Source organism: Astatotilapia calliptera, chromosome 3, assembly GCF_900246225.1.
Source record: "Astatotilapia calliptera chromosome 3, fAstCal1.2, whole genome shotgun sequence".
In the NCBI taxonomy this organism is placed as follows: Eukaryota; Metazoa; Chordata; class Actinopteri; order Cichliformes; family Cichlidae; genus Astatotilapia; species Astatotilapia calliptera.
In genome coordinates, this window is record NC_039304.1 from 51,093,469 (window position 1) to 51,106,710 (window position 13,242).

Sequence of the window (13,242 nt, forward strand, 5' to 3'; positions counted from 1 at the left end):
CCTGGCTGACCTCTCCTCACTAAAGAGAAGAACAAACTCAGAGTAGCTTAGTTACATCAGTAGAGTTTACAGTTTTTTCTGATTGCTTAAGCACATTTTTTGTAACTATTGGCTAATTTTGCAAAACTCTTCACACAAATAAGAAAACCTGTCACCCAATCATCAAAACATTGTAGTTCTCTTGCAAAAGCAAACACAGCTAGATTAACTCTTCACACCTTCGTAAAAATGGTGTTTCCGTATCAAACAGTACACACAAGCCATCATCTACTAAGCACACAATGCGCCAACTGCACACTGATGGTATGAATACAAAACACATCTGGCTTTTGCTTTCTCTGTGCACAAGGTAGGCTATGTCAGTTTGAGCTCATACTGCTGTCATAGATCCATAAGCATAGAGGGATCCAAACTTCAAGTACTGGTGTTTATTCAAACACATCAAAACAAACACAAGTGTTCATTTCCAAGTATAGGATTATTTGCAATCGCCATAATGACTATATGGGTTACTTGGTCTGCAGTGAACATGCTTCCTCTGCCCCCAGCATCTGGTCATCTAGCAATTCTGTAAAGTAACAATTTCAGTATTTTTACATCAATGGTATTGGTGTGTTTCTCATTGGCATATGGCAGTGCTACAAATCTTTGTGCGAAGTGACTGTACTAACCGATTCTCATTTCAAGATGTCCTTATGATGCTTGCTACAGTGTAGCGGCTCGAGTTAGGCTGGACCCGTTGGCCAGCTACCCTCAGGGTCATTCCACGGTTGATGACATGGTCCACTATTGTAGCTCTGATGTCATCAGCAATTCTATTTCTTACTCTTCCTACCCTTCCTCTCCCCCCTCCTCATCTTCCTCTCCCCCCTCCTCGTCTTCCTCTTGCTCCTCCTTGTCCTTGTCGTCCTCTTCGTCCTACTTCTTCACCTCCACGTCCTCTTCCTCGGCCTCCTCTACTTCTCACTCTTTCTGCTCCCTTCATTGTACTCCGCACACACAGCTTACCTGTATTATAGTGCTTAGGCTGATTGCAAAGTGAACTAATTATCTAAAAAAGTTTTCACATGTGAAAGTGTGCCAGACAGTTGGCAAATTAGTGTTAATGATAGCCATACATGTGTATACTTTTGCTAGGAGTGTGTTGGAAATTTGGTAATTGAGTGTTGTGCAGTGAATTGTGCCTACAGTTTTGCAAAGTGTGTGTTACAAAATTGCAAACTGAGTGCAAAGCAGTTTTTGTGCTTTTAGTTTTGCAAACTCAGTGAGTGGTTTTGCTATAAGTCTGAATAGTTTTAGAGATTGTGCTACAGGAATCACAGTTAGGGTTTAAGCATTCAGAAAAAACTGTAAGTCATCTGATTATTATCATTTGATTTTGCTAAACTGTTTTAATAAAGTTTCCTGTAATGAAAGTGTAAATTGTAAATTTTAAATCTTCTTCCACTGATCTGTGAAGTTGTCACTATATCAGTGAGTTCCAGCAGAAGCAGAAGGAAAGGATTCAGTAATGACTGAGCGTTTGGATTCAGGGATCAGTCCTGGAATCTGGACTGCTCTGATGATGCTCCTCCATCTAACTTATTCAATGAAATCATCTGTGTCATTTTCTCCTGCTCAGGGATCCACTCAAAGCTCAAATCCAAACCACTGAAGAAACTCTGCTGGAAAGAATTCAGCATTGATTTAAAAACAGTGACAGTTTATGAAATTAAGTCATCAAAATGATGCAACTTGCTTCAGATATTTAGGATGATGAACATTTCTGCCCTTTACTGAGGCCACTTTGTCCATTTAATGAAAGTGTCATGAACAGTTAGCTGTGACATCATCAGTAAGGAATAGTTATGGTGAAATCAAACTGTTTATGATATTTCATTGACAGCACTTTAAAGTCTGAAGGACGTCTTATTTTGTTGAATCCTGCTGTTGAGGGGACGAATCAAGCGTGTGCAGTTTGGGAAATGACAAATATGATATTGTACCATTTTAATCCTGCAAACATTTGTTTGATTTGATTTCTCATTGGAGGAGAAAGAAACACAGCAAAGAGCGTTTAAAGGCAGAATAACATAAGTCAAGACAGGATGGTGTTTAAAAAAGTCCACAGCTGTGGAGTGGAGCTTGTTGTTGGTGTCTCTGTGTGAAGAAACTGTAAGTTTGCTTTGTTTCCTCCTTTAACAGTTTGTCTTTAGGAACTTCACTGTTTGTTCAGCTCATGTTGGATTTCTTCACACAACACACTGTGTGTGTTTGTATTAAAGTCAGTGTGTAATGTTTTCCTGGCTAGCATCAGCTGTGTGTCTTGAGCTGGGAGAGAAAGTTAACTGGTTCTTTATGTTCATGTAAACAGTTGGAGATAGAGAGAGGAACATGAGGGATTTTCTCGGTTTTCATACATGGAGTTCCAAAGTAGATGAAACATGTGTGACTTTGTTTCACACTATTATGAACTGTTAGCTCTGCTCTATCAGACTGTTTATGGTGGAACAGGTTTCCCTGGTTTTAAACTGGGACTCAGACTCAGTTACATGTTGGTTCATCACTCAAACCATTTAAATATGATCTCACATCAGTCATCAAGTTTCTATTCAATATAAATCACAAACATGTTTGCATTTATTCACAGTAGATTTTCTGTCTCATTAACAGATACTTTCTGTTCATAGAAAAATGTAAAGTTCTCTTTATATGACCATTGTGATGGACCAAGTTAAAAAAACAGGAGGAGTCCCAGGAATTATTAGAAAAATAGTTTTTCATTTATTTAACCCCCAAAAATTAGATTTACAAAAGTAATAAATGTTGAGCTCAAAGAAACAAAACAAAACTCAGGCAAACCAAATGACGTTATATTTCTATACTGTTGGATTAAAACAATTCTTCTGCAGGAGAGGCATTATACACAGGATCATCTGACCATGGAGGACCTACCCAAAGAACTTCATACTGACATAAATGTCTACAGTGTGAAAATGGATGACATAAGTTATGGATACCTGGAAGTAGCAGAGAACAGTCCTCAAAAAAAAGGGGTGGTTGCCTCTTGCTAGTCGCCTTGTATGTCTGTCAACAGATGTGAACTATGCTTTGCTCATGGTCTCACCTGGGAGGTATGGATTATTTGATTCACATTCAAGAAGTGCAGGAGGTTTACCCCAGCCAAATGGAACAGCAGTCATGCTCACTTTCACTCATGTGAATGACCTGATCACCCACCTGCATAACCTTTTTCAAAATCAAGGCAAGTATGCAAGATATGAGTTTGTGCCTGTTTCTTTCCAAAGAGTCAGCACTCACAATGAACAGCCTGCACAGTCAACTTGGGCAACACCAGGAGCAACAGCTACATCATCACCACAAAATGATGAACCACAAATCACAAATGTCACTGTGCAAGTGCCTCAACCAGAATCAGCCCAAACCTACATGACAATGTTAGAAAATGCTTTAAACTCACCACAAGACAAAATGGCTTCAAATCAAATTTGTGAACATCAATTTGAAACATCTGTTGATCTAACAAGCAACATCTGGACAGAACAACAAGAAAATCTTGAATTCAATAATGAAAGAGATAAAGTCATAGATAAAACCCCCCAAAAGCAAGAAATGTGTGCAAATTAAATAAACGACAACGTGGGAAAGCTATTCGTCAAGCTCAAAAAAGTCACAAGCAGCATGTAAAAGATAAAGAAAAATCTTCATCTGAAGAAGTGGCAAAGAAGATAAACAAAAAAAGACACGAAAAGGAACAATATGCCTGCTGTCATGAATTTCGAATTAAAAAATTACAGACTGTGAAAACTCAATATGCTGAAAACTATCATCACCATAAACAAAAACTGTTATCAGCCAAGGATTATTATGTAAATCCTCATATTCAAGAGAAGATAACAGCCCACAATGTGAAGAGATACCAAAATGATCCTCATTTTCAACAAAAAAAGAGAGACTTCATTATCAGAAGATATACCACAGATCCTGACTTTCAAATCAGACAGAAAAAAATATGTGGTTCAGAAGTAAATTACGGATGTCAGCTTTCGAACCAAAAAGAAACAATATGAGTTCCGAAGATACAACACAGATACTGACTTTCGAAGCAGACAGAAAAAATACATGGCCATTACATGTATTTTGTAATGGAGAGCCATTACAAGATATGGAGAAAGAAAAGGAGGAACTTCGACCTGGTCTTGTTCTAGACACCTGTATGCAACCACCAGATATAGCACAGGAAAAGCTACCTATTCTTTGCACAGTTTGTAACAGAAACACACATGGCTACAAACAGCATGTCCATCCAATTGCGCAAAGGAAAGGCAATCACCAAGGACTAATTTAAAAGCCTCACACGCTGAGCAACCACGCTCCTCGGAGTCTAACTCCTATTCTGGATGAATTTAAATACATTTAAAAGCACCACTGTGGGGATTCCACAGCTAAATTATCTAAATTACCTGGTGCCCGAGGCTAACTCCGCTGATCAATACAGGAAAAGCTCAGCCACCTTCAGCCACATTTGTTCTCTCTGTTACAAAGGAACTGGGCGGAAACACCAAATATTAAACCAGATTCTTTGATCCCCATGATAGAACAGAGAAAACCTGACTCAGAGTGGTCAAAACATTTATATATTTTTATTCAATCATCTTCCGGAAGAGAGAGCCCCGCACAGCCCAAAGCCAGTTGCAGAATCTCTAACATTAGAAGCTCAACATGAGTCTCATGTAGGTGTTATTTTGGTACTTCACACGTCACATAGTTTCAATACAAACAACTCCTTTTACTCCGTTCCTCTTTTCTTTGTGTCTTACTTCCTATGCAGCTTGCAATAACTTCCCTTTTCTGAGGTCTGTTGTGCAGTGCAACCTGTCACCCTTCGTCTGAACTTAGTTTCACTCTCTGTCTACTCCTCATATGCTGCAAAAACATGCAGTTTCCTGTCAGCCTGTGACCTAGTCAAGTCTGGGCCTCTCATAAAACAATCTAATCAGCAAATAAGCATTAAGAATATATATTTATTTCTTAACAACAGTAAGATGAAGACCAGAGCTGACCACTGAGCAGGAGACAGTTTATCTGTGGAGAGACTTCCTGATATCAGGGACTGTTGGACCTCCTCCACTAGAGAACGATCATTCAGTTCACTCATACAGTGGAACAGATTGATGCTTTTCTCTGCAGACAGATTCTCGCTGATCTTCTCTTTGATTTACTGAAATGTTTCCTGTTTGGTCTTTGAGCTACTTCCTGTGTGTGACATCAGACCTCGTATGAGAATCTGACTGGTCTGCAGTGGAAGGCCCAGGAGGAAGTGGAGGAACAAGTCCAGGTGTCCATTTTATACTCTGTTAGGCCTTCTCCACAGCACTCTGGTAGAAGTCTTTCTCTACAGAATATACATATTTTTGTGGTTCTTGTTTTCCAAACAATTTAAACCACTTGGACATCATTTGTTGTTGTTCCAGCAGATTGAGTTCAGAGTTGATGATGGTCAGATGGGCATGAAGAGCAGCCAGAAACTCCTGAACACAGATGGATGAAGCAGAACACCTTGTCCTGGTACAGTTCTCTCTCCTCTTTAAAGATCTGTGTGAACACTCCTGAGTACACTGAGGCTGCTCTGATATCGATGCCACACTCTGTCAGGTCTGATTCATAGAAGATCAGGTTTCCTTTCTGCAGATGATCAAAAGCCAGTTTTCCCAGAGACTCCATCATCTTCCTGCTCTCTGGACTCCAGTGTGGATCTGTCTCAGCCCCTCCATCATACTTGACCTTCGTCACTTTGGCCATGTTGAAATTTAAATGTATATTTTTAATGCTTATTTGCTGATTATATTTGCAGGCTGTGACCCAGCTTTGAATCGGGGTCACAACGCTCAAAACGCTGAGGAAAACGCTCAAAAGCACTCTCCACCTGTGCAAACCCCTGCCCCCAGCCTTTCCTATTGGTGGAAAAATGTACCATGTCGACCAGTCAAAAAATGAAATGGCAACATGGCATTAGTTGTTTAGGGAAGGGGGGAAGTTTTAGGAGTGACAGCGTGTGATGTGACAGATTTGCGACATTTAGCGCAAATCTTGTGTAGTTAGTGTGTAGTGTAGTCAATAGTTTAGTTGTGCCTGTCAGAACAATGAGGCGACTGCTGAATGTTACAGGAGTTACAGCAGTGATACACCTGCTGCTCTCAGGCCTGCAGGTATCAGGCTGTTGTTCTCCTTTATCTCATAGTGGACAGAAATGATTTTTTTGGAGTGGCACAAATAATTTGTGTGGCATCAAATTTGATGCAGAACAGCTGATTGTTCTGTAAATAGTTTGAAATGTTTATTTAAAAAAAACTTGGCTGCATTTTTAGGTAAACAGCTGCAAAAACTTTGCTGTTTGCATAACTCAGTAACTTTTTTGAAGAAGTAACTATATAATTAATTGCTCAACATTGGACATTATTTACTGTATTTTGCAGACAGAGTTACAGACTCTCTCCCAGACCACAGACTCATGAAACAAGTCAGAGCTTTAAAAGTTGTGTTTTCAAAATTGGAGTTCAAGTTATTTTTACTTCCAATAGTGTCAACATGCTACACAGGTCATGAACAAGATTTTTTTTAAGTTTTCATTGTAAGTGTAATTAGATTATTTTAATGAAAACCATGTAACTTGGATGGATTAGATCCTGGCGTGACCACAGTGCACACGTCTGCTGTCGCTCACAGCGGTTCAAGTGTCCACTCAGGGAGTTTGTGTGTTCGCTCAGACACATGAAAAATTAGAGGGAACATTGATCCTACCATGTTTTCAGGGGCATTATTAAATCTCAGTCGATTAGAGTACATCATATCTGTCTCTTTAAGGAGCGTATGGAAGAAGCTACTTCAGTGTTGTTTAAGGCTTTAAGACCTTGAGGTTACTCAGCCTGCTTCTTACCACATATTAAAAGTGAAGTGAGAACACGCTTTAATAAGGATCAGCCATCAGTCAGGAGCAATAATCAGAGTCATTTGATTCTGTTTGCAGTCACCTTTTTTTAGACACATCGGAGTCTTGAATCGAGCTCTTAATACTTCTTTATTGATGACCCAACAAGCCCTTCCTCCTTTACAGCAATTGAAAACCATTACAGCTTATAGAAGAAGTAGAAATCTAAAGGATATGCTGGTACACAATAAATTGAATCCTGTGCCTTTAAATAATTTAGATGAGTTTTAAACAAGTACTCTCCTTTATTATTCTCTAAACTCAGCCATTTCCCTTTCTCCACCTTTTTTGTATTTATCTTTTCTTTTCTTATTTCCTTCCAACCTTAACCTTTTTCCTGTTTCTTTCTTAAACCTTTTTTCCCTTCCCTTTTATTTTAGAGGTAAATTCATTCATTCCCTTATCCTTATCTTATTTCTTCTCGAACCTTTCTTTCCCTGTTCCCTGATATTTTACAGCTAAATTAATTTTCTTATTCTGTGTTTGTACTTTTGTTTACTTTTCTTATTCCCACTTATAGTTTTTTTAGGTTTTTTTTTATTCGGTCTTTCCTGTGACATTTTATGACAAATTCTGGTTGTGGAGGTCAGGAGGAAAATAAATCAAAGTTCATTTTTTCACTTTCATCTTTTTTATCTTAAAGAATAATTTCTTCTCTTTTGGTGTGTTTTATTTGGGATTCAAAATGTGATAAGATATTTAATTTTGGTTTGGATGAAAAAATAAATTGTGTGTATAGGTTGATTTGTTTCTACATTTTTCATCACTGTAATATATTTTCTCACCTGTATTGATGAACGGCCCTAAGATTGGTTTGGATCATTTTTATGGCTCAAATTGATGGATCTTAGTTTCTGACCCTCCTCCAATTTTTACTTCCTGTATTTCTCCAGGTGATGGCAGCAAATATCCACAAATAAATACGATGAATGATGATGTAGTGCCCCAACTCTGAGTTTTCACTCATTTAATTCTCTAATCTAACCCTAAACAAAACTATACCCTAACTGTAACCATGACACTAAAACCATATTTTGAGTCTCAAAAGTACTGTCAAACTCGTGAGGACGGCACTTTGTCCTCATAAGTAACTGTTGGTCCCCACAAGTACAGTAGCATGCCAATTTTCTGAACTCACAAAGATGTCTAAACATGTATACACACACACACACACACACACACAAACACACAGTCAGATGTGTTTAGAAAGAGATGTTCCTTTGGTATAACTGAGCTGCTCGCTTTGATCTTGCTAAACACACTGAATAATTGAGAATTATGGAGTCAACAATAATGATACTCTTCACACATAACATGTCAAATGAAAGGGCCCAAAGGTCAAAATAATAATTATTATGATACTTTCCACAAAAACAGACAGAAGTAGGTCAAAGGTCAAAGTGGATGTAGTCATAAAACAGTCAGCAGTGTGTTAGGTTTGCACAGATATCAGTGGAGGACTTGACCCTGAAAAATGCAGAGTGTAATGTAGAGTTTGATGGTTTTCCCAGAAAAGGAGGAAGAAGAGATGGCTGAGATTTCATTGTGGATCGAGGTTTCTATCAAATCACTTTGAATGTTTGCGTGATGATAAGGTGTTCGCAGCTGAAAATGACAAAGTGGGGTCTAGATCTTCTGACACTGGTTGGACAGCATGGTAAATGGACTAGTTCTTATATAGCGCTTTTCCACTCTTCTGAGCACTCAAAGCGCTTTACACAACTTGTGCATTCACCCATTCGCACAAGCACAACTGACGTTCACACACATTCATACTCCGATGAATGCATTGGAGAGCAATTTCGGGTTAGTATCTTGCCCAAGGATATTTGGCATGCAGACTAGGGGGAAGCCGGGAATCGAACCACCAACCTTCCAATCAGTAGATGACCTGCTCTACCACCTGAGCTACAGCCACCCAATAGCATGAAGGAAAATGGTGGAGCAAATTTATTTGTAAAGAGATGCTTTGTTGGTGAGACATTCCTCCGGCTGGACGACACGCTCTGCTTTGATACAAAATAAAGCTCCGATATTTTCCTCTACACTAGTTTATCTCATGACTTTGAATCCCCCTGAAGATACTGACAGTGAAGCACGTACATAATACTCCAGCCTTTCATTGTCATAAACAGACAAGAAGACAACAACAAACTGCTCCTCCCATTCAACACATGTCAGTCCATATCCCAGCAAACTAAATCATCTCCATTTACACATCAAATAGAAACATGAATCACTTGTAATGATTAGAAACTTGATAGAATTTCAAATCTAGTTTGGGGAGTCATTCAGTGAGAAACAGTGAAATGATTTTCCATGTGAAAAGGTGGACAGCAGAAACAGAAAGAAACAGTGAAACTAAAAGAGAAACAAAGAGCTTTGGAACAACGAGGCAGCAGGAGGACAGCTGCAGTTTAACAGCTTCAACTCACTGACAGGAAACAACATTAGAAACATCATCATTACAGCTGGCTGCCGGCGGAGCTCACGGGCGCGTCACTGCAACTCCCCCTGACTTCTGCTCCGCGGCTGCTGGGCGAGCCCTCATCTGGGACTCTCCTCAGCTCTTACTGGGACAGTGGTGCAGCTGCCCCTCTGTTGGTCTTCCATGGTCTCTTGTGTTCTGGGGGCCTCTGGATGTCTGGAGTTTTGATCTCCTCCATACCCGCTTCACACCCTGGAGGACGGGGCTGTGGCCCCCCCACACTCCCTAGCAGATCATTACATGGAGAAACCTTTGGAATGCAAGCATGCTGATCCACACAGGTATGCACACATGGGTATTCACAGACGCGGACTAAAGCTTTCTTGGCTGCTGCCTCAAAGCACACTGTGCGCTGTCTATCTTGCGTGCTGCACAATATCGTTTATTATTTAGTAAATATTGATATCTATGACTAGCTAGTTTATTGTGACATCATCATCCTCAACTCATCTGCTGCACTGACACTGACACCTTCAACGGACACACCTTCACTTTACCATCAGTTTGAATGTATGGAAACATCCTGTGAGTGAAAGTGTGTGTGAAGGTGTGTATGTGTGTGTTAGTATCAGGATCAGAGAACGACAGCTTTCCTCTGTTCCAGTCCAGATTCACTCTGATCCTCTGGAGCTTCTTCTCTACTGAGAGAGCAGAATCTGCTGATGGTGAACGCGCTGAATATTTACCTAAAAAGAAACCTATTCTCCATAATCCAGACAGCATGATTCCCTTCCTCTGCACAGACTCTGCTAACACACCCAGTACCCACCATTTACTGTCTCCAACTTCAACATCCCAGCTGTGAGTCCCTGAGTTAAAGCCCTCAGAGCCCAGGACAGAATAGAAACGATCAAACCTCTCTGGATTATCAGGAAGCTGCTGCCTCTCTCCTCCTCTCACACTGGTCAGATCTTCAGACAGGATGAGGTTTGGATGAGCAGTGTTTGGGTCCAGAATGAGAGGAGTGTAGGAGACCATGTCCTTCATGTTGTTCCAGATGTTGAAGGTCAGGTTGCCCAGGTGTTTGGCCTGGTCTATCAGAGCTCCTGAGGGCAGCTGTGGATCATCCAGCAGGGGGCAGCGCTGGACTCTTTCCACTGCAGCCTTGTAGTTGTGCAGGAATGAGACGTCTTCAGCTCTCAGCTCCTCCTCTGTGGCTCTGACTGTGTCTGAAAGAGCTGCTATCTCTCTGCTCAGAGCCTCCATCTTCTCCTTCATCATCCCACTCTTCTGCTCCTCTTCCTCCCTCAGTGCAGCCAGCCTGGCCTCCTCTTCCTCTGCTAGAAACTGCTGAAGCTTCTTAAACTGCTCCTTAATCTGCCTCTCTGTGTGTCGGGCCTGGACCTTAATGTGTTCTGCTGTTTGATCAAACTTCACTTGAACTCGTTTGCAAACCTTTAACTTCTCCTTTAAGGGCTCCAGAGTTTCCTGAAGTTCCTTCTTGTGTTGTCGTGCAGCTTCATCGATGGGTCTGAATCTGTGATTGGTGTGTTTTTCTGAGCCACAGCAGACGACACACACTGGCTGCTGATGGTCCAGACAGAAGAGTTTGAGTTTCTCAGAGTGCAGACTGCAGAGAGCCTCTGAAGCTCTCTGATATCTCTCCTGTAAGAACGACTCACACAGGTTCTTTAAAGCTCGATTTAAAGGTGGTTCTTCCTTTGAAGATCTTCTTTTACAAACTGGACACTCGTGTGTTGGTCTCTTTCTCCACCATCTCTTCAGACAGTCTTTACAGAAGCTGTGGCTACATGACAGAATAACAGGATCTCTGAAGACCTCCTGACAGACCGGACAGCAGAGATCCTCCTCTGATCTGGAAGCCATTGAGTCTGTGAGTGAAGCTGAAAACAGCAGACAGGAAGTACAGTCAGTCCTGGCTCCCCTCCCTCCTCTACCACCTTCACTAAAACTTCCTTTGAGTCGTGTTTTTGCTCAAACTCACATTCAGTGTGTGGAGCGTCAGCAGCTTGAAGCAGCAGTGTTGGAGTTTTCCACTTTTCTCTCCTGTAGCTGGACTCACTCAGAGGAAGCTGCTAGTTTGGTCTGAGCTCAGTCTGATCGTCTGTGCGTCTCTCTTTACTGAGGTTGAATAACATCCTATTTACTGGTTTTTCCCAGGTGTGTCAGGTGATGGGCGGATTTTCATGGCACCTTTCTGTTAAATGTTTCTTTTCACCTGAATCTCAGGTATGTTAATTCCAGTGTTAAACTGTCATCCTTCTTTTACATCAAAGGTATAAAACAGGTTTTGCTCCATTTCAGGCAAGATGGGGGTGGCTTCGAGAGATTCCATCAGGCAAGTAATCTGTCCGCGAGCTTGGAGGAAAATCAAGTGAACACTCTCATATATTGTATGGGAGATGGAGCGGATGACGTCCTGAGAGGACTCGAGTTATGTAGTGATGTAGACCAGCGGGACTATGCTAAAGTGAGAGATAGCTTCCACAACTTTTTCATTGTCAGGAAAAATGTTGTTTATGAGCGCGTACGTTTTAATATGCGCAAACAAGAGCCAAATGAGACTGCATTCGTGACTGCCTTGCATGCATTAGCAGAGCACTGTAACTACGGACCGCTCCACGATGAGCTGATAAGAGACAGAATAGTAGTGGGCTTGGTCGACACGAGGCTGTCTGAGCACATGCAGATGGAAAAAGACTTGGACTTGGATAAAGCTATAAATATGGCCAGGCAGTCAGAAGAAATCAAAAAGCAACAGTCAGGTTGGAGAAGTGAAACAAATGTAATGCAAATAAATACGAAAACAGTTGACAGAGTGATACAAAAGCACGACAAAACAAAGTTCAACATGTTCAAAAATAAAACTGTCAAAACACAACAGCAGTATAGCAACAGACAAAGTAACAAATGCTACAAGTGCGGAGGCTCTCCACAGCCGAAACCTGAGTGCCCAGCGAATGATGCAAAATGTCATTTATGTGGAAAAAAAGGTCACTACCAGCGCGTCTGCAGGCAAAGCAAGACAGTGCAAAGTATTGAGGAGGAAGAGGAGCAAGGTTTCTTCCTAGGCTCAGTTTCCAGTGACGGCCAGGCGTGGACAGCCATCATACAAGTGAAAGATGCAAAAATCATTTTCAAACTGGATACTGAAGCAGATATGACTGTAGTAGCTGACTCGGACTTATCAAAAATTTTTGCTAATGAACACAGACCAGTTCTCCAGCAGCCAGAAAAACCTTTGTCAGGCCCTGGAAAAACACCACTGGACGTTGCTGGTTTTACAAAGCTACAGCTCAGCTAAGGAGCAAAACAGACAACAGAGAAGGTCTATGTTGTAAGAAACCTGAGCACTCCACTGCTAGGCCTGCCCGCCATTACAGTTCTTGGCCTGCTGGTGCGAGTTGACACGGTTTCAATGAACACTCTGAAGACTACTTTCCCTAAACTTTGCAATGGTCTAGGGAAAGTGCAGCGGGCCTATCACATTAAACTCAAACCGAACGCTGTGCCATACTCGCTCAAAACTCCGCAAAGGCTTCCTCTGCCTCTAATGGGAAGGGTAAAGGAGGAACTCCAACGAATGGAAGAGCTTGGTGTCATTACCCGAGTTGAGGAACCAACAGATTGGTGTGCCGGCATGGTTGTTGACATAGCTGACATAGCTACGTTAATCCTCCCGTAAAACAATAAGACAAGGTACAACCTTTCCCATGTTCCTAGGATGTGGGGGTGAAGCCAGAACACCCTGGAAAGTACACACCGTTGTTACAGACTTCCTAGGATGAGACATTCTTTCAATATG

The 13,242-nt window shown here is 41.3% G+C and overlaps 1 protein-coding gene across 1 annotated transcript; it reads right to left on the reverse strand.

Moving 5' to 3' along the window:
• Positions 1-9,916: 9,916 nt before the first annotated feature.
• On the reverse strand, positions 9,917-11,318 carry LOC113019670 (nuclear factor 7, brain-like). The gene has a single exon (XM_026163464.1). It carries the CDS (start codon positions 11,301-11,303, stop codon positions 9,918-9,920), a length of 1,386 nt encoding a protein of 461 aa, XP_026019249.1. The 5' UTR covers positions 11,304-11,318; the 3' UTR covers position 9,917.
• Positions 11,319-13,242: the final 1,924 nt, after the last annotated feature.